Raw genomic sequence first — 27,888 nt, forward strand, 5'->3', positions numbered from 1 at the left:
CGGCTGTTTTGTGAAGTCAAGGGGACAGAACAAGCAAACCCAGAGCCGCCTTTTCCATTCATCTCACATCCCTCTCAAGCCTCGGGATCCGAGCTTAAGAACAACTCAGAGTAGTGAAACACTTTCTTAGTGTATTTGATAACAACTAAAATGCAGACATGAATGTAAGGTTCTGTCACTTGTCACCAGTCTGGTCTTTACATCCTTGGTTCTTTCTCACACCTCAAGCTGCATTTCCTGACACCCAGGGCCTCTCTATGTAGAGCTTCTAAGGACAACAAATGCTGGCCACAAATTTTTCAGGAACATAGCATATGTCACTAATGAACTCAAAATAGCATAGAATGGAAGATTTACTACCTGCTGTGCTAGCTCAGTAAAGCCACTTACACAAATGTCAAAGTCTTTACACAGCAGGTGAAGATTTCCCACCCTGGTTGGCTAATGAGGGTGTTGGAGCACACAGACACCAGTGAAATTGCCCAGGGAACTGGCTACCAGTGGAAGCCAGCCTTGGTCAGGTATGTACAAATAAAGGGTCCAGCTCCCAGCAGCCAGTTCCAAGCTGGTCAGGAGATGTCCTTCTAAGACAGCTTTCTCATGTGACACAGAGTTGATGTCTCCATAAGGCCCTCCACCTGTGCTTTAGCTCTCTATTGCTGTGATAAAGCACCACGACCAAAGCAACTTACAAAAGAAAGGGGTTAACTTAATTTGGCTTACGGTTTCAGAGGGTTAGAGTCCATGATGGTGGAGCAAAAGAACAGCAAAGAGCTCATATCTGATCCACAACCACAAGGCAGAGCAAGTGCTGAGAAGCATTGAGGCTTTTGAAACCTAGAAGCCCACTTCCAGTGACACACCTTCTCCAACAAGGCCATACCCCTTACCTCTTCCCAATCAGCTCCACCAAACGGGGACTAAGCCTTCTCATCCAAACCACTGCGCTTAGACAAAAGGTTCTATGGTTTTCATTGCCTTTTTTCGAGCTTTGATTTTGCCCTGTCCTACAACAGTTCATGCTATGGCCTTGTGTTTCCAAACAGTGGCAGAGACTGTGGTGCTCTCTGTTGCTATAACCACAATTTTAAAACAAATTAAGAAGAGACTCCCAGCAGCTGTCAACATAGAAATTTCAGCAACATATACGCTTTTGCTAGGCTGTGGCTTGATGGCAGTGTTCACTTGAAGAACACTGGGTAACAGGCTCTGGCAGGTGCTGGCCAGCCTCTAAGAGACCCAGAAAACACCAGGTACTTCCAAGTGAGCATGTTCACAAAACTGCATGAATGTTCGTAGCTTTAGGCTTTATGCTTGGCCACTGATTTTTGGTAGGTAAAGAAAGGCCAGTGTTTCGAAGTTTGTGTAAACCACAGAAAAGCAGAGTAGAACACATACAATTATTGGTGTGAAGCAGCACTGCCTTACCCCTGCGTCCTGGGTACACGTGTGGGTAGTATTCATAATAGAGGTCTGGCTGATCCAGATTTCCAAAGGGTTCAAATTCCATCTCGGCATTCTGGAAAAGGCCCAACTTCACCAGCAGCGCCAGCCTCACAAACCAGAGCTGAAATGCAGGATTGGACACCCCATGTTAGCCCGACTTGTCCTAGTGGCCTTGTGTGGGGCTCTACCTCTAATATGGGAAAGCCAGGGCTCAGGGCTATGATTACTGCTGCCCTCCCAAGTTTACACAGTTCCACATTTACAAACACACTGCCGAGCTCCACAGCAGCAGTGTGAAGAATTTCATTAACTGAATCTAATCCAATAAAACAAGGTATGTGCCTAAGCAGCACATCAGCTAATGAAGAGAAGACATTCCCTCTCACTGCAGGGACCATTGTGGACAGCAGAGAAGTGCAGGGCTAGGTGGGGTACTCAGGCTGTGTGAGGACGACCCTTCAGAATGGAAGGGCTGACTGTGGGGAGGACCTGCAAGCTTAGGAAGGGTTCAAACAGAGGTTTGGAGGGTTGTCTGTGAGATCTGAGCAAGGTGAGCGCCTAAGGCTATACTGCTGAAGGCCTAGCAGAGACAGGGCTCAGGTTAGAACGACGTCCTAACTGAAGGCTGGTCTTCTCTTACTGATAGGACAGGGAGATGCTTACTGGTGTATAAGGCAAACACAGTGTATGGGCTTTGGTGGAACACTTGTCACACTAAGAACAGAAAATCCTGTCGTGAGACCACCTGGGGGACATTATGCCAAGTGAGATACTGGAGGCACCAAAGAGGCAAACACTGCAGGATTTCACTTGTGCAAGCATCATACATTGAGTATGAGATGATGTCCATGTTAGAATGCTCTGCTTATCCCACAGTGGATGTGCATGTCAAAAATTTTTGTTGTATGTCAAAACAAAACACCCAAGACAAGGAAAATGAGGCCTCCAGGAAGCACTGCCAGGGCCAGTGAGCAATGGGCTTTACCCTGACCCCCCCCTCCTGCCTTCCTGAGAATGCTGACCCACAGATGGGGAGAGTCCCTGAGCATGGTGTGGGAGGAAGCTGTCATGGTCAGGCCAGTGAGAGGACGCTATCTGAGAAGAGCACATTGGCCATGACTTTACAAACGAGAGCACAGGCATGAAAGGGTGCTAGGCACCATTCCCACGAGTGTGGCTCTGGACGTGGAGGCAGGAGGCACGAGGACAGTGGGGCTGAGTCACAGTACCCCTGTTCTCCAAGTGTGTAAGCCCTTGGTAGGAAGGCACCTGAGAGTAAGGAGTCCACCATAGGCTGCTCCACAGATAGGCTTCTGGAAGTGCTTCTCAGTGGTGGAGAGTGTTGGGGGCATGGACCATTCTGGGACTCCTGGGGACATTAGAATTGAACTTAAAAACTCCACAGGGAGGGGTGAGTCCTGAAGGACTCCCAAGGCTGTTCCTCATTAGAGGAGGTGCCTTCATGCACATCTCTTTCCATATGCCTCGTTTTAGAACAGGTGAGCTCTACGCTTGCTGGAGACAGATTCTCAAGTCTTTCAGGAAGGACTAAACAGAAGGTTAATTTGGGAAGGGAGCACCAGTGGAAGTCCTTGTTCAAGTCACCTTACATAAAAGGCCACAGTCCCTATATGTCCCCAAGCGGTGATGAACCAGGTAACAACACAACAGGAGCGCTCACCTGCAAGGAGTCTGTGGTGTGGTTGGTAGGCAGCCCACTCTTGCCATAGCCTTGTCCGTGGGCTGTGAGCAGGCGTCCACACAGGTCGACTGCCGCCCTCCAGTTCCTGCAGCTCTGTAAGAATAGGAGCAGGCATTGTTAGCTGCACACACACTTTGCTTTGTGGGAGCAGCACCATCCAGATCTTAGCTAACAGGGTGAGGGCATCTGACTGGCTGGCACAGAGGCTAGTTGTTACTTGACAACATGGCCACTGTGACTTGGCAGTAAAAGTTCAAGGAACAGGTGTGTCAGGACATTCAGACCCCAATATTAGAAGTGAATGATACCTACAACATGGGGAGGTCCTACTGGACAGCTCCCGAACCCCTAATAAGACCTAATAAGACCGACTTCCTCTGTAGCAGAAAGGGCTAGACTATGATTTCTGTCAATGCATAATCAGTTCAATGTTGTGCTAATGTGTCTGTAGGAACAGCACATGAAGAGTCAGTGAACTAGGCGAAGGCAGGACTGCCCACCAACACACAGCACATTTCCTTCATGCTACATCCAGTCAAAACCTGAGGCATGCAAAGGCTGGTAACAAGGGCAAATGACTCGTTTGCTCGAGCTCCTTCCTGTACAGTAACAAAGGAATCATGAAGGAGAACTGCAGGACATCAGTGCTTCAACCTTTGTAGGAACTAAAAGATCCTCAAACATAGTTTCTCAACACAACTGGAACTAAACTGTGTCTGAGGCCGCCTGAGTCAGTCAACAAACAGGCTGCAACAGCTGCAATGGACAAAGTGGTGTGTGACCTCCTTACTGCTAGGACCTCACAGGGAGGACAGGCATTCAGTGCCTTTCGGGGATGGATGGAATGACCATGTGCATGGTGAGTGGCTCTCCAACGAGAAGTTTAGTGTGTGGGTGAGGTGGGTGTGCACAGCTGGGTGGCCAGACTGAACCTCAGATGTGATGCATAGAAGAGGAAGGACAAGGAGGGAAGGGACAGGACACTTAGGGATCAGGCAGGGAAAGAAAAGGGAGGGAGCCTTTAGGCACAGCAAGCACCAGAAATCATGTGTGGGTTCCACCAGAAAGGGCTGCTTGAGGAAGAAGAGCCAGGCCAGCAGGGACAGGCAAGTGAGCATGGAAAGGCCTTCTGGGCCTAATCTAACGGGCTATAGGAAGTCTCTGAGGAATTCGAAGTAGAGAAGTGATATGACCTGCTTTTAAAGACATTTGAGTCTAGCATACATGTTTTCTATGCATGAACTTGTGTACCTAATCCTCTTCTGGTACCCAAAACCAGTGAGGAAGCAGAACATCAGGCCGTGCTCATGGGAAGCTTCTGTGCGCACAGTAGGTCTCAGTTTTCAACTGGGATTCCTAGTAGATGTGCATGCTCCAGCTTCACGAGGTAGCTGAGGCAGGGGGCTGAGACAGAGGCCTCACTGGTGAAGGCTAAAGCATGCATTTAACCTCTCAGGTTCAGGGTTGGCGTGAATTACAAGCTGAGGCCATGGAGTGTGCCTCATGGATGAAGTATTAACTGAGAGGCTGTTGTGGAGTCTTTCCATGGGGAGACAGACATAGTACCCCTCTTTATAGTCACCATGACAAAGTCCAACCTGGGGAGCCCATGAGTTTACTGTTTTCCTTAGAGAGCATCGGTGGGCTCAGGGAACCTCAAAGCAGTCACACCATCAGAACATCCCACCCTGGATGACAACTTCTCCACAGCTGCACAGGTGGGGCGCACCTTTCAGTAAACCTTCAACAGTCTATGTGCTCTACCACCTCCCTGATATTAAGAGGCTGCTTCAAGTGGCCACGGCTGTTCTGATGAAGATGCTGAGAGGTAATGGTTGATAACAGCTTACAGGGAAATACCCTAAGTGTCTGGCAGCACTCCAGCCAGCCCCACCCGCTGGGAGCCCTTTTCTTCCATTTTGGATGACAGTGTGCACACCAACTAAGCTTTCTCAGCTTCAATTCCTCCTTTTTGCGACAGCAGAGGTGACAGACTGTTCTGGCCCAAACATCTAGGAAACTCCAAGTGCTAGCTGGAGGATCAGAACACCCTGGAGCTTTGCCTCTTTCTGGTGAGAAGGACACTGTTCAGCCAGGAGTTCTAGACACTGGGAGGAGTCTATGGCTTTCCTCAGAGCAGGTCACACACAGTCCTTCAGTCTGAGAGGCAGCAGTCTGCTGCTTGGATGAACCTGGTGCTGTATTTCTCTGTGCTGTCTAAACCCCATCACCAGTTTCTATGTGGGACTTCTGCTCTGACTCATAGCTCACAGAGATCTTTAGATTGGTTACAATAATTTACCCAAATGCTCTCTCCAAACTCAGCAATGCTCACACCATGCAACAAGAGCCGATGTATACTTGCTCTGAATTACAAACAGGAGAGAGTAAGAGGGGGAATGAGCTGTCAAGCAGGAGCCAGCTCTGGTCTGTGTTGGAGAAGACCCCAGTGCTCCCTTCCTATGCTCCTGCTTGGGCATACTGGCCCTGCCTACTAGTGGCACTTGATGTAAGCAGTTGGGCAGCCTTCCCTCAGGAAGAGACCTGTGTCGTAGGCAGGTAAGAGCATCCTAGTGAGCAGGAGAGGTAGGGACTCCAGAGGAAGATACATGCAAAGCTGTGGAGAATGGTGGGAGTAAGGGGATGGGGTGAGTGAGGGTGAGGGCACAAAGGCTCCTGAAGGTGGGCTGCAAAGGTGAGGCTGAGGCAGGGTGAGACAGGGGGGCCAGACTGGGAGGCAGGTGAGGCCACACCTCGGCAGTATCTACAAACTTCAAAGAGTGTTGGCTTAAAGGCTTCTTGAGTGCAATTATAAGGCCTGAGTAGATGCAATGAGGTAATGAGGAGAACTTTACAGCCAAGGCTGGCACCAATCTGTGTGCACTTGACTGGGGTGTGTGGAGAGGCTCCCAGGCTTCTCTGCCTTCTCTGAGTGTTGTCACAGTGAAATCATGGATTGTGCTTAGCTGTTAGAGAGATGCGTAGCTGCAACAGATACAGCATAGCTGCAAAGCCTTGTCTATCCACCCTGTGGCTGTCTATAGCAAATCCTGCTGTTATTTCAGGGTGGCTGTGACACGAAGGCAGACCTGCCTGGACTGGCACAGAGAATAAGACAGGCATCTTATTGGGCTAAGGCAATGATGACGAAAGAGACCTGAACGTCTACACTTTCTGCTTCTTCTCCCTTATTACCAACTCACAGTGATTACCAAACAGCTGCAGTATGGCAGAGGTGAGGAGTGAAACATTAAAAATCCAACCATCAGCCAGGTGGTGGTAGTGCATGCCTCTAATCTCAATACTCAGGAGGCAGAGGCAGATGGATCTGAGTTCGAGGCCACTCTGGTTCACAGAGTGAGTTCCAGGACAGCCAGGGCTATACTGTTTTAAAAAACAACAAAAAAAAAAAAAAAAAAAAAAAAAAAAACCCAACCTAACCCAACCCAAACCAAACCAAAAAAAGAGAGAAAAACACAACAACAACAAAACAAAAATATCCCTTTCATGAAAACTTGTGGAATCTGAGGGGAAGAGGGCTTGTGTCACAGGACTGTACAGAAGGGTGGGGAACCAGGCCAGTGATGACATACTAGGGGGTTGGGTGCAATGAATTTTAGTTCAGAATGTGGATCCAGGGAAATACGAGGGAGAGACAGGGAGAAGGGAAGGGGCATGATTCAACAACATGACATTTGGTTCAGCTTAACTCTAGATAACACAAGAATCTGTTGGATATGCATCAAGGGTGCACATGTGCAGGAAGAAGTGAGAAGATCCACACTTGCTCACATGCATTATTTCCAAGACCAGTCCCTCAGATGGGAAAAACCGCCGAAGGCTGCTGGGACCATGGTGCATGAAGTCTCCCGAGATAGCAAGCAGCCAGAGTGGATGGTGAACCCAGCCATTGTGGTCGGGAAACCTGTGGAGCTTGGGAACACACTGAGCTCAGGAAGCTACAAAGCAACAGGGAGGCAGGGTAGGAGTCAGAGGATGACCAGGGTGTTGGGCGGCCTGGTGACAGTGGGGACTCAGAGCTGACCAGAGTGCAGCAATAGCTGTAGGCCCAAATTGGCCCGTGCATCCAGATTCCAAGCAGGGGTGTGGAGCTGGGTGAGCTGGCCTATGCCTGCAGCCTTACACAGTTTGAGGTTACATAGTGAGCATGAGGTGTGGGGGTTTGAAAGAAAATGGCTCCTGTAGGCCCAATAGAGAGTGGTACCATTAGGGGGTGTGACCTTGCTGGAGTAGGTGTGGCCTTGTTGGAAAAAGTGTGTCACTAGGGGTGGACATTGAGGTTTCAGAAACTCAAGCCAGCCCCACTGTATCTGACTCTCTTCCTGCTGCCTGTTGATCTGGATGCAGAACTCCCGGCTACTTCTCCAGCACTATATCTGCCACCATGCTCCCATGCTCACCATGACAACAACGGACTGTCCTCTGAACTGTAAGCCCGCCCCAATTAAATGTTTTCCTTTAGAAGAGTTGCTGTGATCATGGTTTCTCTTCACAGCGATAGAAACCCTAACTGAAAAACCAGAACAAACCAGAAACAACCATGAACAAACAAATAACAACAATAAAATTCTAAACTCCAATATAAAATGGTGTGGTGGTGCTAAGATAATGTGTACCTGGGTAAGGCTTAGTTGTTCCTGGATAAAATATCATCCACATCTTTCTCCATTGAGGACAAGGATTCAACTTCTCATTGTGACAAATGGAGGAAGGGTGAAAAAAACTGAAAATGTTTTGAGATGGACACACAGGTTAGAGGCCGCAGACCACTTATTTGCTCATGAAACTGAGAATGGGAGTTAACAATTGTTGCAGAGTGGCCTGGGGCAGCCCCAGGGGATGTGGGTGCCACAAGACAGCTATGGGTGTCTTGTGGACCAGTTCTGGTGCAACGGTGATTGCTTACTTGGTAATGACGCACAGTACCCTCCTCTGTACACATCAGGCACTTACTAAGTACGTGTCTCATACACTTTCCTTATTCTTGTCATTCTTTAATTGTCGGGAGCCCACAGCTGGGTAGGGCCCTTTCCCTCATCTGCCTCTGTAAGCACACACCTGCATCAGCAGTGAGCTGCCCAGGGCTAATGCAACCCTTAGGGGACACATAATTATATCAATTATTCAAAAGAGTGTCACCTGACTCCTACTGGCCACCTCTGAGAACGGCCACTGTCTGTCTTGGTCTCTAACCCCTCCCAGCCTGCTCTAGTGCTGACTCACCTGTAGCATCTTCCTCTAATCGAGCCGACAGAGCTGGGGTGCGGGCTCGCCTTCCAGCCCTCCTCCTGCTCTTCATTGCCTCGTGCACATGCTCAGCATGGCTGCACTGAGAGAGTGGGACTCTGCTCTTGGGGATCAAAGAATCTTGGGTCTCAATGGTCAGTGGCCACCAAAGACCAACAGCGTCTAACAGTTTTACTCCTTAGCACTTCACTTCACTTGGCGCTAAGGTGGAAATGAGTTTGGTGTGTTGGTACAAGCTGTGGAAGTCAGAGGACAACCTTGGCTATCATTCCTCAGATGTGCTCCATCCTGTTTTCTTGAGACAGGGTCTCTCGATAACCAAGTACTCCGGACTGGCTGAGCAGTGAGTCCTGAGGGTCCATCGCCCTGTTTCCCCAGTGTGAGGATTACATGTGTGTGATGACAAAGGTGTAAAAGTATGCCTGGTGTTTTAACACACGTTCTGGTGATCAAACTCAGGACCACCTAGTTGCACAGTTAAGTGCTTTATTAGCTGACCCATCACCCAGCCTAGAAAGGTAGCATTTATCGTAGCATTTCTGATAAACAGACATTCAAAGAATTGGGAGCAGACAGTAAACTCATTGCAAAATAAAATGACGAAAGTGTTTACTTATACTAACAAAGAAACACAAATTATAAAGAAAAAAGCAGATGCCTTTGTTTGCCTAAGAAATCAGGAAAAAGTTTCAAAAGCCAGAAGTGGGGTCAAATAAGCAGGTACTGAAGTGACAGGGAGATAAAGGAAACAGAGCCACCGACAGGTCTTCATGTTCTGCCTCTGTAAGGGTGCTGTGATGAGGACCTCCCACTGGCTGCTATGTATGCCAGGGCTTTAAAGTCCACGGTGGCATTCCTGGGAGAAATGCTCAGCACATTTCCATGCCTGGCCTGCTCAGCTTGCTGCTCACCTGACCCCACCATGGCCACCACTCGCAGGCTGGAAGGATTGTGGTAACTACTGGAGAACCAAGCAAGACTGTGGTGGCCAGCTGCTGGAAGCAGAGAGAAGCAGGAGCAGCTCCATGGAAAGTGCATTTGAGAGCCAACCCACTGTGTCATCACTCAGGCAGGCCACCACCGCCTTTCCTATACTCTGGGAGAGAAGGCTGAGCAAACTAGTTGTTGGTGGAGACACAGACTGCTTCACACTGGTTCTGCACCAGGGAAGGAGAGCAGAATAACAGGAAAACTGAAGGGTGGAGGTGTGGTGGCAATGTCATTGAGTTCCAGTGAAAGCTCCACCATTACCCAGCACAGGGACAACTGGGTGGGGTCAACAAGCAGCCTCCAAATATGTTCTTTCAATGCCGCCCAGTTTTCTTAGCATTAACATTTCACATGTAGCTACTTCAAGGGTTAGACTAAGTAGGGCCACACTTGGGTCAGTAAATATGGCTGCTAAAAAAGGGACTCTCTAATGTAAGGAAAACATACCTTATATATAAAACTATAGAGAAGTATCATGTGAAATTTGAGTAGCATTTTTGTAAATACACCTAGAATTACCTTCATGTGTGTGTGTGTGTGTGTGTGTGTGTGTGTGTGTGTGTGTGTGTGTAATATGGAGGAGGCCTTGTACGTATCCAGATCTACACTAATACAAACACCCATTTGCAAGCTCAGGCACATTGGGAATGAAAGCCTCCCTGCACCCTCTCTGGGACAGCTCCCCTTTTCTGGCCCTCTAGAAATGGGCATGTCCATTACTCTCCTCCCACTGCAGTGGTGGCTCCAACCACACCCTACCCAGTGATGGCCTTTCAATCAGTCCTTCAGAACCAGAGCACACAGGAGCTGCAGGTGACTAATGAGCTCTCCCATTTGCTTCCTGTGGCCACACAGCCTGCCTGACTCTTCAGCAGTCACACCACTCCTTCCAGCTGCCACATGGTGGCCATGGCAGGATCCACAGGCAGCAAGCTGAGGTCAGGTGTGGGGGTGTGTTGAAAAGTTTAAGGATTTAGACCCAGGAGCTCTCTGTACCCTTGCTATCAGCAGGCGCAAATCTAACCAATGGACACTGTTAGAAAACCACATGTAGGCTGTTTTCATGCCAGACTTCCTCCAATGCAGCCTACAGCTGCACACACACAGTTGAGGGCACTGGAGTTAGAATGCAGTGAGGACAACTACATTGGAGGTTGTGTAAGAAAGAAAGACCCCATGATGGTAAACAAAGGATCTGAAAACCTACAGCTTTTGGTACCCCCCCTTGGGGTTCCTGAAAACCATCTCCTTGGATACCAAGGGATGACTGTAATAGATACTGAATCTCCTAATGTTAAGTTTTATGATACCACATTGTATGTTGGTATCTGTTTAACACATTAGAAAGTCAATTAGAATTTGTATGTAGGCAAAAATACGTAATGAGAAAAATCTGTGCACATATTTTAGAAACAATTCTTATACAGTAAAGGCTATTTTATAACCACTCTGTATAGATATCTACCACAAGTAAAATACTTAAATGTGCAATAAAATTATTTGTAAGGAATTTACAGATATGAAGTGATCCATAAATGATTAAAAATAGTAAATGTCCCCTTCCAATTTCCATCTGTGCCCAGAACTGACCCTGTGCCAGCGCTCTTTGTACCCAGATCCTGCTGGGAGAGAGCTGGACTCCCAGGAGTGCTGACATTCCTGAGAGCACAGGTAAGACTACCACTTCTGCTCTGAGGGACCAGCCTGAAGCCCTCAAGACACAGGCACCTAGGAGCAGTTTGGGATAGGATCCTTTTGGTTTCCATCTGTGCTTGGAGCTGACCATATGCCATAGCTCTCAGTACCCAAGTCCCAATGGGAGAGAGCTGGTCTCCCAGGAGTGTTGACACACAGGCTTATAGGAGGGTCAAACCACTGTCAGAGACAGCAAGACCAGCTAACAGCAGAGATAACCAGATCGTGAGAGGCAAGTGCAAGAACCTAAGCAACAGAAACTAAGGCAACTTTGCATCATCGGAACCCAGTTCTCCTACCACAGCAAGTTCTGTGTACCCCAACATACCAGAAAAGCAAGATTCTGATTTAAAATCATATCTCATAATGATATTAGAGGTCTTTAAGAAGAACATAAATAACTCTCTTAAAGAAATACAGGACAACACAGGTAAGCTGAAGCCCTTAAAGAGAAAACACACACACACAAAAAAATCCCTAAAAGAATTACAGGAAACCAATCAAACAGGTGAAGGAATTGAGTAAAACCATCCAGGATTTAAAAATGAAAATAGAAACAAGAAAGAAATCACAAAGGGAGACAATCAAGGAGGTAGAAAACCTAGGAAAGAGATCAGGAGTCATAGATATAAGCATCACCAACAGAATACAAGAGATAGAAGAGAGAATCTCAGGGGCAGAAGATTCCATAGAAAACATTGACACAACCTGAAAAGATAATGTAAAACACAAAAAGTTCCTAACCTCAAACATCCAGGAAATCCAGGACACAATGAGAAGATCAAATCTAAGAATAAAAGGTATAGAAGAGAAGAAAGCTTCTCAACTTAAAGGGTCAGTAAATATATTCAACAAACTTACAGAAGAAAACTTCTCTAACCTAAAGAAAGAGATGCCCATAAGCATACAAGAAGCCTACAGAACTCCAAATAGATTGGACCAGAAAAGAAATTCCTGGGGTTGGGGATTTAGCTCAGTGGTAGAGCGCTTGCCTAGGAAGCGCAAGGCCCTGGGTTCGGTCCCCAGCTCCGAAAAAAAGAACCAAAAAAAGAAAAAAAAAAAAAGACAGAAATTCCTCCTATCAGGTAATAGTCAAAACACCAAACGCAAAGAACAAAGAAAGAACATTAAAAGTAGTAAGGGAAAAAGGTCAAGTAACATATGAAGGCAGACCTATCATAATTACACCAGACTTCTCACCAGAGACTGTGAAAGCCAGAAGATCCTGGACAGATGTTATATAGACACCAAGAGAACACAAATGCTAGGCCAGGCTACTATATCCAGCAAAATTCTCAATTAACATAGATGGAAAAAACAAGATTTCCATGACAAAACCAAATTTACACAATTATCTTTCCACAAATTCAGCCCTACAAAGGATAATAGATGGAAAACTCCAACACAAGGAGGGAAACTACACCCTAGAAAAAGCAAGAAAGTAATCTTCTTTCAATTAACCCAAAAGAAGATAACCACACAAACATAATTCTACCTCTAAGAACAAAAATAATAGGAAACAACAATCATTGGTCTCTGACATCACTCAACATTAATTAATTAATTAATTAATTAATGGACTCAATTCCCCAATAAGAAGACACAGACTAACAGACTGGATACATAAACAGGACCTTGCATTTTGCTGCATACAGGAAATGCACCTCTGTGACAAACACACACATTTCCTCAGAGTAAAAGGGTGGAAAAAATTTTCCAAGCAAAAGGTCCCAAGAAACAAGCTGGAGTAGTCATTCTAATATCAAATAAAATAGACTTTCTTTTTTTTTTTGGTTCTTTTTTTTCGGAGCTGGGGACCGAACCCAGGGCCTTGCGCTTCCTAGGCAAGCGCTCTACCACTGAGCTAAATGCCCAACCCCTAAAATAGACTTTCAACCAAAAGTCATCAAAAAAGATAAGGCAGCATATTTCACACTTGTCAAAGGAAAAATGAACCAAGATGAACTCTCAATCCTATCAATGCTCCAAATGCAAGAGCACCTACATTCATAAAAGAAACAAAGCACTCGTTGCACCTCACACAATAATAGTGGGAGACTTCAACACCCTACTTTCATCAATAGACAGATCATGGAAACAGAAACTAAACAGAGACACAGTGGAACTAACAAAAGTTATGAAAGAAATGGATTTAACAGACATCTATAAAACATTTCATTCTAAAACAAAAGAGCATACCTTCTGCTCAGCACCTCACGGTACCTTCTCTAAAATTAACCATATAACGGCCACAAAACAAGCCTCAACACATACAAGAAGGTAGACACGATCCCATGCATTCTATCAGATCACCATGGACTAAGGCTAGTCTTCAAAACCAACAAAAACAACAGAAAGCCCACATATATATGGAAGCTGAACAATGTTCTACTCAATGATAACCTGGTCAAGGAAGAAATAAACAAAGAAATTAAAGACATTTTAGAATTTAATGAAAATGAAGACACAACATACTCAACTTATGGGACACAATGAAAGCAGTGCTAAGAGGAAAACTCATAGCTCTGAGTGCCTCCAAAAAGAAACTGGAGAAAGCATACACTAACAGACTGACAGTACACCTGAAAGCTCTAGAACAAAAAGAAGCAAATACATCCAAGAGGAGTAGACAGCAGGAAATAATCAAACTCAGGGCTGAAATCAACCAAGTAGAAACAAAGAATCAACAAAACCAGAAGCTGGTTCTTTGAGAAAAATCAACTAGATAAACCCTTAGCCAGAGTAACCAGTGGGCACAGAGACAGTATCCAAATGAACAAAATCAGAAATGAAAAGGGCGACATAACAACGGAATCTGAGGAAATTCAAAAAATCATCAGATCCTACTACAAAAGCCTATACTCAACAAAACTGGAAAATCTGGAGGAAATGGCCAATTTTCTAGACAGATACCAGGTACCAAAGTTAAATCAGGATCAGATAAACCATCTATACAGTCCCATAACCCCTAAAGAAATAGAAGCAGTTATTAAAAGTCTCCCAAGCGAAAAAAGCCCAGGACGAAATGGGTTCAGTATAGAATTCTATCAGATCTTCACAGATGACCTAATACCAATACTCTCCAAACTATTCCACAAAACAAAACAAAAAAAAAAAAAAAGAAGGAACACTGCCCAATTTATTCTACAAATCCACAGTTATGCTTATACCTAAACCACACAAAGACCCAACAAAGAAAGAGAACTTCAGACCAATTTCCCTTATGAATATTGATGCTAAAATACTCAATAAAATTCTCTCAAACTGAATCCAAGAACACATCAAAACGATCATCCATCATGATCAAGTAGACTTCATCCCAGGGATGCAGGGATGTTTCAAAATACAGAAATCCATCAATGTAATCCACTATATAAATAAACTCAAAGAAAAAAACCACATGATCATTTCATTAAATACTGAGAAAGCATTTGACAAAATTCAACACTCCTTCATGATAAAAGTCCCGGAAAGATCAGGAATTCAAGGCCCATACCTAAACATAGCAAAAGCAATATAAGGAAAACAGTAGCCATCATCAAACTAAATGGAGAGAAACTTGAAGTAATTCCACTAAAATCAGGGACTAGACAAGGCTGCCCACACTCTCCCTACTTATTCAATATAGTACTCAAAGTCCTAGCCAGAGTAATCAGACAACAAAAGGAGGTCAAAGGAATATAAATTGGAAAGGAAGAAGTCAAAATATCATTATTTGCAGATGATGATAGTATAGTTAAGTGACCCCAAAAATTCCACCACAGAACTCATACAGCTGATAAACAACTTCAGCAAAGTGGCTGGATACAAAATTAACTCAAACAAATCAGTAGCCTTCCTCGACTTAAAGGATAAACAGGCTGAGTAAGAAATTAGGGAAACGACATCATTCACAATAGTCATGAATAATATAAAATAACTTGGTGTGACCCTGACAAAGCAAGTGAAAGATCTGTATGACAAGAACTTCAAGTCTCTAAAGAAAGATGTTGAAGAAGATCTCAGAAGAGGGAAAGACCTCCCGTGCTCGTGGCAGGGATTAATATAGTAAAAATGGTGATCTTGCTGAAAGCAATCTACAGATTCAATGCAATCCCCATTAAAATTCCAACTCAATTCTTTACTGAGTTAGAAAGAGCAATTTGCAAATTCATTTGGAATAATAAAAAACCCAGGATAGTGAAACTTTAGTTCACTAAATATTATTTCTCAAAAATAAAAGAACTTCTGGGGGGAAATCACTGTGTGGTATTGGTACAAAGACAGACAGGTAAATCAATGGAATAGAATTGAAGACCCAGAATGAGCCCACACACCTATGGTCACTTGATCTTTGACAAAGGAGCGAAAACCGTCCAGTGGTTAAAAAGACAGCATTTTTAACACATGGTACTGGTTCAACTGGAGGTCATCATGTAGAAGAATGCAAATTGACCCATTCTTATCTCCTTGTATAAAGCTCAAGTCCAAGTGGATCAAGGACCTCCACATAAAACCAGATACACTCAAATTATTACAAGAAAAAGTAGGGAAGAGTCTCAAACACATGGGCACAGGGAGAAATTTCCTGAACAGAACACCATTGGCCTATGCTCTAAGATCAAGAATCGACAAATGGGACCTCATAAAATTGCAAAGTTTCTATAAGGCAAAGGACACTGTCAATAGGACAAAATGGCAACCAACAGATTGGGAAAAGATCTTTACCAGTCTTCCATCCAACAGAGGGCTAATATCCAATACATACAAAGAACTCAAGAAGTTAGACTCCGGAGAGCCAAATAACCCTATTAAAAATGGGGTACAGAGCCAAACAAAGAATTCTCAACTGAGGAATATCAAATGTCGGAGAATCACCTAAAGAAATGTTCAATATCCTTATTCAGCAGGGAAATACAAAACAAAACAACCCTGAGACTCCACTTCCCATCAGCCAGAATGGCTAAGATCAAACACTCAGGTGACAGCAGATGCTGTCACCTGAGCATCTTCCTTTTTTGTGTTGTGAGCGTCTTCCTTTTTTGTTCTCTGCTTTATTCCTGGAAACAGCATCTCTCACTGTACCAGAGCCTTGCTTTTTTGGTTTTGCTGGCTGGCCAGTGAGGTCCTGGGGCTCATCTGTTTCTTCCCCAATGCTACAATGACAGGAGTAAATATGGAACCAGGCCTGCCTTTTATGTGGGTGCTGGGGATTTGAACCCAGGTCCCATGCATAAGCACTCTTATCCAGTGATCCATCAATCAGCTGTCAGCCCTTGTAATGTTTTAGCCTTGACTGCCCTGGAACTTGATTTGCAAACCTGGCTGTAGACTCAGAGGTGTGCCTGCCTCTGCCTCCCCAGTACTGAGATTGAAGACGTTCCTCACCATACCTGGTTGTAAGCGATATTTTTGGCATATCTTTCTATACCTGCACACAGGAGGTTTTTACTGTTGGCTGATTTCTTGTTTTGAGGTATTTCTGAGAGCACAGCTCAGGCCTAGAAGCAACCCGCCTGCTTCTTCCTGGAGGGCTGGGCTTTTGGGTGTTCTTTTCTTTTTGTCTTGCCTTTTGTGAAATCCTGTCTTTACTGCCAATCAAAATCCCTTTGGCCTCTGCTCTTTTTCTGTGGTGTTGAAGACAAGCTCAGGGCCTTGTGCATACTAAACCAGTGCTCTGCTACTAAGCTATGACCTTATCCTTTCTGCAGGAACTTCTGGAGTGTATTTTGGATCTTTAAGTCAGGATCTGATGTAGATTAGACTGGCCTTAACCTTCTTCACAGCTGAGGCTGGCCTAGAACTTGGGATCCTTCTGCTTCCCTCTCCCAATCTCCTGCTGGGGTTGCAGGTGTGGGCCACCACAACTGGTCTTCTAAGAAGTTTTGCAAAGCCTAACATTGGAAGTGGGGTCAAAGGTTATCAAGCATCCATGTGAAGGATGATTTTTATGTAAACTTGATACCTACTATAGTCATTTAGAAAGAGGCGACTTTAATTGAGAAAATGGTCCTTTCCATTATATTGGCCAGGGAGAAAACCTGTAGTGCATTTTCTTGACTGATGATTGATGTGGGTGAACCCAGCTCAAAGTGGAGAAATGCCACCTCTGGGCTGGTGGTCCTGGGGCCTATAAGAAAGCAGGCTAAGCAAGCCAGAGGGAGCAAGCCAGGAAGCAGCACTCCTCCATGGCCTCTGCATCAGCTCCTGCCTCCAGGTCCCTGCTTGAGTTCCTGTCTTGGCTTCCCTCAATGGAGCCCTTCTGCCTCAGGCTGCTTTTGTTAACAGTGTTTCACCACAGCAGCAGAGACCTGCCTAGGTCCATCCATGTCAGCAGCTGCTCTCAGGCTCCTCTGTAGGTGGTTTACGGACTCCTTGCTCTAGCTCTGGCTGTGCTGCTGACTTCTGCTAAGCCACTGGGGTTGGGGTGCTCCTGCTCTGTTTATGCATTTGTGACATCTGATGGAGTTGAGCACGTCCATATTTACTGGCCACCTAGCTCTAGGAGCCTCTTCATGTCTTTTACCTCTTTTCCTACCAGCCCATTTCTTCTTCACAGTCTGAGAAGTTCTCTTTATGTTTTGAATGCGGGTCTTCTGTCACTTCCACATATTCAAAGCTTTAGATTTATTCAGTCTTTTTCGTCCTTTTCCTTCAATGTTTAGGTTTTTGTGGAGGTGTTGGTGGTGCTGGGACTGACGCTGTACACACTGGGCAATCACTCCACCACTGAGGTACCCTCCCTGCCCAGAGCTACTTCTCAGGATCACTCACCCACCCCCTGCTGTTTGAAGTGATAATTATTTTCTTAGTGTATTTTTGCTATTCTCAGCATCTTCTACCTTCTTGTTTCCCTTCTATTTTCAGTGTTAGATGTTAGAAATGTTTGGTAAAGAAATATTTTTTTTAAAATATTTAAAGTTAGAATTTGAAGCATGCCACATAATGTGTCCAAGGAATCTTACAGAAAGTCTGTCTCTACTGGATACGCCATGCAGTACTCTGATGATGACCTTAGTTTGGAAGGAGAAAAATTTCTAAATTTAAATAAATATTACTTTCTAAAAACTAGGAAATAAGGCTCTGAAAACTGAACACAGGCATTCTCTGATTTCCAGCGTTAGGGCAAATCGCCCAGTGTGAAATATCCGAGTGATTAGAGTAAGTGCACTGCTCGCCCACATGCACTCAGAACACCACGGGAGTGACTAAAATGGCCTTCTCTCCAGGCAGTGACATTCGCTTATCTGTAAATTACAGTCTTAGAACACTCTGACAGTGTGACTTAGGAAAATATATTCAGAAGCTCTTTCCTGTCCTTAAAGATGGCAGGAATTACTTAGGACACAAGTAAACACCATGGTCTTTCTATAAACACACCCGTCTTGAGCTGCTCCCTGGGTCCCTGCAGTGGGATCTCAAATGGCCTCGAGCATTTTCAGTGTATGGGAGCATGATAAAAGCATGCATTAACATAAGGAAAAACTACAGACGATAGAAACACACCAGGCAAATAGATTACAATCAGTATCAGGCCCATGAGTACATTAGAGATGTACTGGGACATGAATCCTGCACATTTTTTTTTTTTAAGTCTAAATTGAGGAGGGGGAACAAACGGCCACCCCTTGCCATGGAAAGGTCTGCTCGATTACCAGCTCACATGGGCAAGGAGATGGTCACCTATAACCTCGCCAGCAATGACAGACACTTAAAGTAGCTGTCCCTGCTTTTCTTTTTTTTAAACCAGTAACTTCCTTTTTTTTTTTTTCTCCAATAAAGTCTTATTTTCTTAAAAATCTTGCTACATTCCCCAGTCTGGTCTCAACTCATAGTTCTCCTACCTCAGGCTCAGACTGCTCAAATTACAGGAACCTGTTGACCTGCAGAGCAACATAAAGCCTTAATCACAGGAATAACCACAGAATCATTTGAGTAAGGGAACCAATGGGACACTAGATTGACATTTACTAAAAATTAAGCCCTAATTGTTAGGTATATAATAGACCCCAGCATGTGAGTCACTGACCTTTCTGAGCACACATCGGTAGTGTAGTGAAAGATGTTGACAGGAACAGTAACTCTGGGGGCACACTGTTGTTGGCAGACCCTGGGTTGGGCTGACAGATGCCTGCCATGGTGACAGCTGCCTGCTTCTATCATCGGACAAAGTCTCTACTGGGGTCCAGTACTCTTCCAGGTTATCTAGTGAAGACCTGTGTGTGTTTCTGGTGACCACACAGTTGTTCTAGAACAGTGGTAGAGAAGGGGAGACATGGAGCGTTTGACCTCCCCGACTCTGGAAGGATCCCTGAGTGCCCTCAAGTGGAAAAGCTGGGACTCTACCCTGGACACAGAAAGCCCAATGGATTCCTGGTGGTGACTGGACTCAGGGAACGGTTACTCAGGCACTGAACAAGCAGCTATGTGTGAAGGCACAGTGGCGAGAGAGAAGCAGCAAGCCAACATTCACTACCAGGGTCAGGAAAGCTGGGGTGCCTCTCAGGGCTGGGATGCTGTCCCCTCAGGCCAGCGAGTCTGGGGTGTGAGGTTTTAGGAAACAGTATCACATCTGTAAACCAGCGTCCACTACACAAGTGACTGGGAAGTCACCTTCAGAGAGTCAGGCCAGCCACAGGCTTCTGCTATCAGTTTTCAGAGCCAAAAGCCTGATGTGTGTTTGCTGAATAAACACATAAACTGAGAAAACACAATATGAAATTTGTTTCAAGTCCATCAGGCACAGACACACGGAGACACACAAATACATCTAGAGACACGCAGACAGATACACACACAGACACACTGTTATATACATAGACACACAGAAAGACAGACACACCAGTTTTAGTCACTACTGTGTAAAGTACCCCAGTGCACACAGTCAGTGGTTCAGTCCATAGTTCAATACTATGTCCTGCGGCAGGAAATGACAAAGGTCCATCAGAAAGCACGTCTTCTGGGGCTGTGCATACCTACGTAGGCACCGCTGGGATACATAGAACACTGCCGTAGGTTCTTGTTTTCTAATCTGCAAAGTGAGGACTTTTGGGTGGGAATAGTTCCCCCAAACATGCCCCTCCCCACTTTTGGGAACAGGTTTATTTAGTGTCATGGTTTCAAATTACAGTCCATCACAGTGAAAAAGGCAAGAAGGCAGGGTAACTTTGTCCTTTGTGTTAGACTGCTCCCCCCCACCCCCCACCTTATTTTGCTGATTAGGAAGCAGACAGTTTTAAAAAACAAAAATAACCCTCCCAAATTCCCAGCTACTGAGACAGGTCTCCTGTTGCGTAGGCTGGCCTTGAACTTACTGTGTAGCTCAGGATGACCCTGAACTCTGATCTTCACCTCTTCAGTGCTGGTATTGCGTATGTGCACCACAACATCTGCCTTAGTTTTCCACTGATTTTTTTAGAAAAATGAAAAGCTCATACACTTCCCTCTTTTTATTCCCACAAAAGATTCAAAAGCAAGACTTCCACACAGAACGGACATGGTGGGAGAGCTATGCCTAGGCTGGCCTGCAGCTTTCTAAGTCCATCCCCTCTTGAGGCCCCTCTGGTGATGCTCAGGGTCCTGGAGGCAGCATGGGCATATGTTCCATCTGTCCTTCTGTGTGAGCTTTACACCCATCTGTGGTGGTCTGGATGAGAATAGGCCCATAGGCTCAGACACTCCAATGTTTGGTCCTCAGTTGGTGGAACTGTTTGGGAAGGATTAGGAGGTGTGGCCTTCTTTAAAGAGGAATGTCACTGGGGCAGGGCTTAGATGTTTTAATACCCATGGCACTCTCACTGTGCTCTGTTTCCTTCTTACAGTTCTTGCTCCAGCTGTCTGCCACCTGCTACTTCCTTTCTACTATCACATCTTACCCCGTTGGACTTTGTGTGGCAGGCCCCACACAAAACCTCCTTCTATAAAGGAGTTTTATCATAGCAATAGAAGAGTAACTAAAGTCAGTCAGTCAGTCAGTCAGTCAGCCAGCCAGTCAGTCTGTCTGTCTCTCTCTTAGTCTGCTACCTAGACCAAACTCATCTCAAGCTAGTGACCCTCCCGTATACTGGAAGCATGTCACCACCTTGCCTGGCTTATTCTCTATTTCTCTTTTCAAAGCATACTATTTATTTATTTATTTATTTATTTATTTATTTATTTATTTATTTATTTATTTATTTATTATGCATGTCTGTGTGTGGGTGGATGTGCATGTCATGTGCATTTCTGGATGTAGGAGATAACATACAGAAATTGGTTCTCTCCTTCCACCATCTGGGGATCAAACTCATGCTATCAAGCATGGCAGTGAGCCTTTACCCACTGAGTCATCTTACTAGCCCCTCTTCTTCCATTTTCTCCAAACCAGCATTCTGACTCTCCTGTTTCAGCTTCCTGCCCAGAGCCAACGCTCTACAGTTCTCTATACACAGTTCTTCTGTGCACAGATTCTGTCAGTGAGATAGCTGGTTCCCGACTGTCAGGATGCTTGTTATAGGGCTAAGTTTTCATGATATGGTTCTGCTGCACCCTAAGTGTCAGACTTGCCTACTGACACTGAAGTCAATATTGTCTGAGGACAGAGTGCTAGAAAGGCTCAGTGTATTGCCAAAAAATTGGCTTTTTTAGGTGTGCGTGTGAGCAAGCTCAAAAAGGTTTTCTGGGCAAAAGACCAGAGATAAAAAGACAATTAAAAACAGATACTGAAGAGTAAGAAGGAAATCTTTAGGTGACAGGAGAAAATTTCACTTATTTTTCCTTTGGCCTTTGGAGAACACAGGTGTCATATGGGCAGCTAAGAAGACACTGGGGCAAAAACTGCTGCTTTAAGCAGGAAGCACTAGGGCAGAAATCAAGCCCCAAGGGCAGAAGTCCTAGATGATGCCACCATGGAGGATGTCTCGGCACAGCTTCCTGAAAGGCCTGCATGTCTACGCTCTGGAACAAGGTTTCCATTGCTGGTTGTCAATTACAGAGGCAGCCTGACTCCTTCTGAACCATGGAAGACAGATGTCAAAAATGATATGTAGGGGCTGGAGAGATGGCTCAGAAGTTAAGAGCGATGGTCGCTTTTCTAGAGCTTCTGGGTTTGAATCCCAGCACCCACATGGTGGTTACCACCCAGCTGTAACTCCAGCCCCAGGGTACTGGATGTGGTTGCTACTCTGTAGAAGGACTGTGGACACACATGGCACACAGACATGCATGCAGGCAAAACACCCACATATACATGCAAACTTAAAATTTACAAATAATACATTTTCTAATTAAAAAGTTAATCCTTCACGTGGCTTGGGCATCTGAGTTCAAGACAACCTGTCAATGAAGGAGAAAATCCACTCTGATCTTCTATCCCCAGCTGTGACTGAGGACACCTCTCAAACTTCTGTAACCTCTGTCAGGCAAGACCATGTGAGGTTTACTTGCTGTTCACATCTGCGTTAAACGTGGAACTGATGTCAGTATGAGACTGGGCTTACCTTACTCCGCACTGACTGTAAACTGCTTACATAGCTAAGGCCTTTACCTGAGGTGAAGGGTGTGACACTCCACATTGGGCATCTCCAACATAAACCCAGAAAGCTGTTTTGTTTTTAGTTCAAATGCTAACCCTCACTTGATGGAAAAACATTTTTTTTTTAAATTTCATTTTCTTTATGTATTGTGTGCACGCAAGTGCATGTGCCTGCATGCATGTGGAAGTCAGAGGACCTCCTTGTTAAATTTGGGGATTAAACTCAGGTCCCTGGGCTTTACCCTCTGAGCCTCCTCACCTGCTCCCTTCACCTTATTTAGATGATCTGCAGTTACTCCTTAATCAAAGTCTAAGTCTCTCACATAGTTTATCTTTAGGTCCTACTCAAATATTATACCTTTAGCTTCTAAAACTTGCTTGAAACAGACAACTAGTTATGACAGGGAAAAAAAACAAAACAAGCAAAATAAACCCAAACCCAAGACACAACTCCTGAAAAAATGAGTGGTAGAAAGCAGAAACCAAGTGAATCCTTGGGTCTGTTCATCACAATCAGGAGTGACTGGATGGCCAGAGCAGCGGCTGGACCTCCCATTGCTTTAGTCAAACACATGGCTTCCCAGATCCCTTCCACGAGGCATGCCCACTGACCGTGTTCAGACATGGACATCATGATGGAGGAGGGGCGCAACACCAGAGTTCATGAGTGAGGTGGGGGGGGGGAGGTGCAGTCTGAGTCTGACATAAAGCTACCATTTAAGAGCACTCTTTTATCAGAAGGCTGCCTGAGGATTCCTTCAGGAGACACAGACAATCCATCTCTAGGACTTTCTCCTAATAATCCAGAGGAGCACCAACACTGCTGAAGCTCTCCCACAATCCAGAATTCACTGGAAAGAAGTCAGCAAGTGTGGTGCTAGCAGAGTAGAGAGACCTGTTCATAGAAGAGAGTGAAATTTGACAGTGTTCAGGAATTCACCAGTTACACAGTGAAATGACCATCAAGGCAACGAGAGAGCGAGGAGGGTCCCTCAAACCTGTGAAAATGAGGCCAGTCTGGGTGACAAAGTGAGATTCTATCTCAAAAAATACAGATGAACAAACAAACAAAACAAACAATCCAATTTGTTCTAGCGAATGGGAGTCTCTGCTACCTGGCTGCCTGTAGTCAGACTGTTCAAAGTAACCAGATGAACGTCAAATGATCCGCATGCTAATTCTGGGCTCTTTGCTTCCCAGGACTGACATCAAACACTACAACGCATTCTCTGCAACAGCTTCTTGTGCTGTATTTAGAGCAATTAACTTCCAGGGAGGGACTGTGAAGGAAGCCAGGCCTTAGCAAAGACAGTTGAAATCGGGGTGTGGTTACTTACGATGAGCTGCTTCAGCCCCACAAAGGACTGTTCCACCGAGCTGGCATTTAAGACTTGCCTCTTTGCTGCAGCCTTCTCACCCAGGAAGCGAAGCATCAAGTCTTTAACTGCATCTCCCTGGTAAGAATGTGGGAGAGAGAGGCAGAGGTAATGAAATGTTTACAGCTTTGCACAAGAAAACTGCAATCAGCCAGAAGCTAAGCTATAACTTCTACAAGATTCCTAGCTTTACGACTACTCTTTATTTTGAGAGAGAGAGAAAAAAAAAAAGAAGTATATCACCACAGCATCAGGTATTCAGTACAGACCACAGGCCACCCCTATGAGATGATAGATTCAGAGACGCACCATGTGGAAGACTAGACAGGCTTGTGTCACACCAGCTCCTCAAGCTTACTGGGATGCCTTGTGTGTGTGTGTGACATTACCTCCACCAGCATGCTGGTGGCCCCTTCTTAAGGATAAGTCCACTAGCCAAGTACAGTCTGAACAAGACTCTTGCTGCAGTCTTGGACCCAGGACTTATACTTGCTGGAGTGGGAGGACGCCCATTAAAACCGTCTCTGCACTGGGCCATTTTTGCCTCCTAACTTCATTCTTTTTGCTTTGTCCATCTGGAAGCAAGATGGAAGACATTAGGTGTTACGTCAAGCATTTTGTTTACAGACGAGCAGAGGAGGAGGAAAGGCCCATGTGAGTCAATGGGGAGAAAGGTCCCAAGGCCTGGAATGATGGAGCAATCAGACACGAAGCATGGGACATGCCAAATGAGGAGTTCACAAGCTCCCAATTGAGGTGGTTGATGTACCAAGTCGGTGACAAATGGGGACAAGTATTCAGTATGCTCACACCCAGGAGCTGTGACAGCACAGAGCACTGTGCTGCGCAGGCTGCCTACGTCAGCAGAAGGTCATCTGGGCTCTGTGCTGTTTCTGGCTCTGTGGTGGTTGAGCCTGGTGTTTAAAGAGGCCAGACCATGTATCCTACTACACTGGGTCAAATATTTAGTAGCACAAATTTGTAATTTCTGCTTTTGGAGAATAAGGTTAAAATGCTCCCACTATCACAGCCACGAGAGTAGCTGAGTGAATTATAAGCAACATTTAAAGAGCAAATAAAAAAGGGCTAAAAAAGTGTGATCCCATGAACTACAAAAATCCTACCTGTGCCAAATTCAGAGAATTTCTGGAGCTGTGGGGGCAGAGAGCTCGGCAAAAACCAAACTCAAATCTGGATCTCCTGTATCCCAGTGACTCTCCCCACTAATGAGATCACACTGTAAATATATTTTATCCTTAAAATTCTTTTCCTTAAAGTTTAGTTTCAGGAAAGATGGTTCAGCAGGTAACAGTGCTTCCCTAGCACCACACAAGCCTGGCAACCCGCACTCAGTCCGGAGAATCCAGGCAAAGGTGGAGGGGAGAACCAACTCTATCAAGTTGTCTCTGACCTCCACATATACTCTGTATGTAGAACATGTACATACACACACACACACACACACACACACACACACACACACACACACACATGCATGCACATGTAAACACACATGCACACATACACACTGCACAAACTAATAATGTAAAAATTAAAAAAGGATGTTATAATAGCAGACTCTTTGGGTAGAAGGTATGGTTGACTAATCAATGTCGCATTTAAGACAGCCCAAAGCTGTCACCACACATCTTATGTCTGCTGTGTTCCAAAACTGAAGGTGAAGATGGCAAGAAAGATGCTGGAGTTGTCTACTTTCCATCCCTCATGGCCACCAGAATGAGGAGAGGAAGCTGTGCTGCTGCAATGGGCTGGGATGCGACTACAACCTCAGGTCCACTCTAGCCCAGGAGAGGATGGAATCGTGGGGGGGGAAGGCGAGTAAACCACACCCTTCTCCTGAGCGGCATGAGTGTTCTTGAAGGTCAGAGTGCTGGGATCTGAACTTGGGTCCTCTGAAAGCAGCAAGCGGTCTTGACTGCTCAACCATCTCTCCAGTTCAGCCCCAGGACTGATTAAATCTTTACATTTTCTCCTTTTTAGATGTATTTATTTTATATGTTCCAGTGTGTTGCCTGCATGTGTGCATGTGCATGGCTGAAACCTGAAGAGGTCAGAAGGAGGTCTCAGAACCCTTGGAACTGGAGTTATGGGTGGCTGTGAGCTGCCATGTAGGTGCTGGGAAATGAATCTGAGTCCTCAGAAGAATATCAAGTGCTCTTAACCACCAAGCCATCTTTCCACCCCAGAGAGGTTAAATCTTAAGAGCATCCTGGGAGGAAGCACGTGTGAGCTACAGAAGACAAGGTGTCCCGGTGCCTTTAGAAATGCAGATGTAGTAAGTTTTCAAACTGACAACAGCTGGGGGAATAGAGATGGACTAATAGCCCTATGATTAAAAAAAAAAAAAAAAAAAAAAGGGTTTGGCTTCAACAGATAGCATAAGACTATGTACTAGCAAGGCCCGAAATAGGGAAAATCTCTGCTATAGATATTACTCACTTACATTAATGAGTTAAAGAGTTTTTAAAGTCAGGCAGTAAATAGATACAAGGGAAAAAAGATTTAAAAAGTAGCATAGATAGCAAAAGGTGCTTGATATTGAAAGCAACAAAGAATGCAGATTCAGTTTCCAAGGAAGTAGCATGACATGGCCACTGGGACTGTAAAGTAAAGCAACAGCATGTCCCCAAATGTACTGGGACAAGCTCACGGTGCTGGACACAATGTAAACTGACATGTCCATTTTGGAAGCCTGCTCTGCTACTTACCACAGAGTTAAGCACACATTTTCCATAGACAAGCTAAGGAAACCAATGGCTCACATCTACACACAGGACTGCACAAATGTCTGGAGCTGGAGTTACAGGAGGTTGTGAGCTCCTGACCTGGGTGCCAGGAACAAAACTTGGGTCTTTGGCAACAGCAAAAAGCACTTTTAACCACAGAGCTACTTCTCTAGCCCTCTAATTCTACTTTAAAAAGGAATTGGTTAAGGATAAAACTAATGTATATATGTATGTATGTTAGTTATAGGTCTTTTGAAGCAAGGTCTCATATAGTCCAGTGTCCTAGGATTACTATTGCTGCGATGAAACACCATTCATCATTGAAGGAAGTCAGGACAGGAACTCAAACAGGGCAGGAGCTGATGCAGAGGCCATGGAAGAGTACTGCTTACTGGCTTGCTCTCCTTGGCTTGCTCAGCCCAGGATTACCAGTCCAGGGATGGCACCATGAATCACTGTTAGCAACTGTTCTACGGCAAGATCTAATGGAAGCATTTTCCCAATTGGGGTTCCTTCCTTTCAGATGACTATAGCTCCTGTCAAGTTGACATAAGTCAGCATTCCTAGTTTCAGTATAACCTTGGTACTTAGGTTAACCCTGAACTCCTGATCCTCTTGCCTCCACTTTGCAAACACAGGGATATAGGTGTGCACTAACTATGCCTGGTTTTATCTGTCCTCAAAAAGATATTTAACTGACACAAAAAATTATGTGTATTCAGTGTTGTTGATTTATTATTTGGATAGGGTGTACTGAATAACACAAATTAATCAAATACCACTACTACCATAGTTACAGTGTGTGTGTGAGTGTGTGAGTGTGAGTGTGTGTGTGTGTGTGTGTGTGTGTGTGTGTGTGTGTGTGTGTGTGTGATATTTAAAACCTGCTCTCATAAACTCTAAGTACTCTAACTGGGTCATCATACTCATATTAGATCTCACTCACCCAGCTTACCTTAAATGTGGTTTTTACAAATTTCTACGGTACTCTCGGCCTGGAGTTCAGGTTTTTTGTTTGTTTGTTTTTTGATTCTATAAGAAAGAATATGTAGTATCTGTGTTTCTTTGCTTGAGTTATTTCTTTTACTGTTACATCCTTCAAAGACTAGATAACCATCAGCTACATGAACCAAATGTAGCAAAACTGTTTCAAAAACAAACACAACAATCAAA

At 44.9% G+C, this 27,888-nt stretch overlaps 1 protein-coding gene across 3 annotated transcripts in view; it reads right to left on the reverse strand.

Annotated features, from left to right (window-relative positions):
* Trappc12 (trafficking protein particle complex subunit 12) overlaps positions 1 to 27,888 on the reverse strand; it is a 65,466-nt gene that overhangs the window by 29,365 nt on the left and 8,213 nt on the right. For all 3 annotated transcript variants that reach the window (XM_006239964.4, XM_063261896.1, NM_001398781.1), the window contains exons 3-5: positions 23,930 to 24,046; positions 3,128 to 3,241; positions 1,429 to 1,567 (exon numbers count right to left, since the gene is read on the reverse strand). In XM_006239964.4, coding sequence (XP_006240026.1) covers positions 1,429 to 1,567; positions 3,128 to 3,241; positions 23,930 to 24,046 — 370 coding nt within the window. The remainder of the gene's footprint in view (positions 1 to 1,428; positions 1,568 to 3,127; positions 3,242 to 23,929; positions 24,047 to 27,888) is intronic.

This window comes from Rattus norvegicus, chromosome 6, assembly GCF_036323735.1.
Source record: "Rattus norvegicus strain BN/NHsdMcwi chromosome 6, GRCr8, whole genome shotgun sequence".
NCBI lineage: Eukaryota > Metazoa > Chordata > Mammalia > Rodentia > Muridae > Rattus > Rattus norvegicus.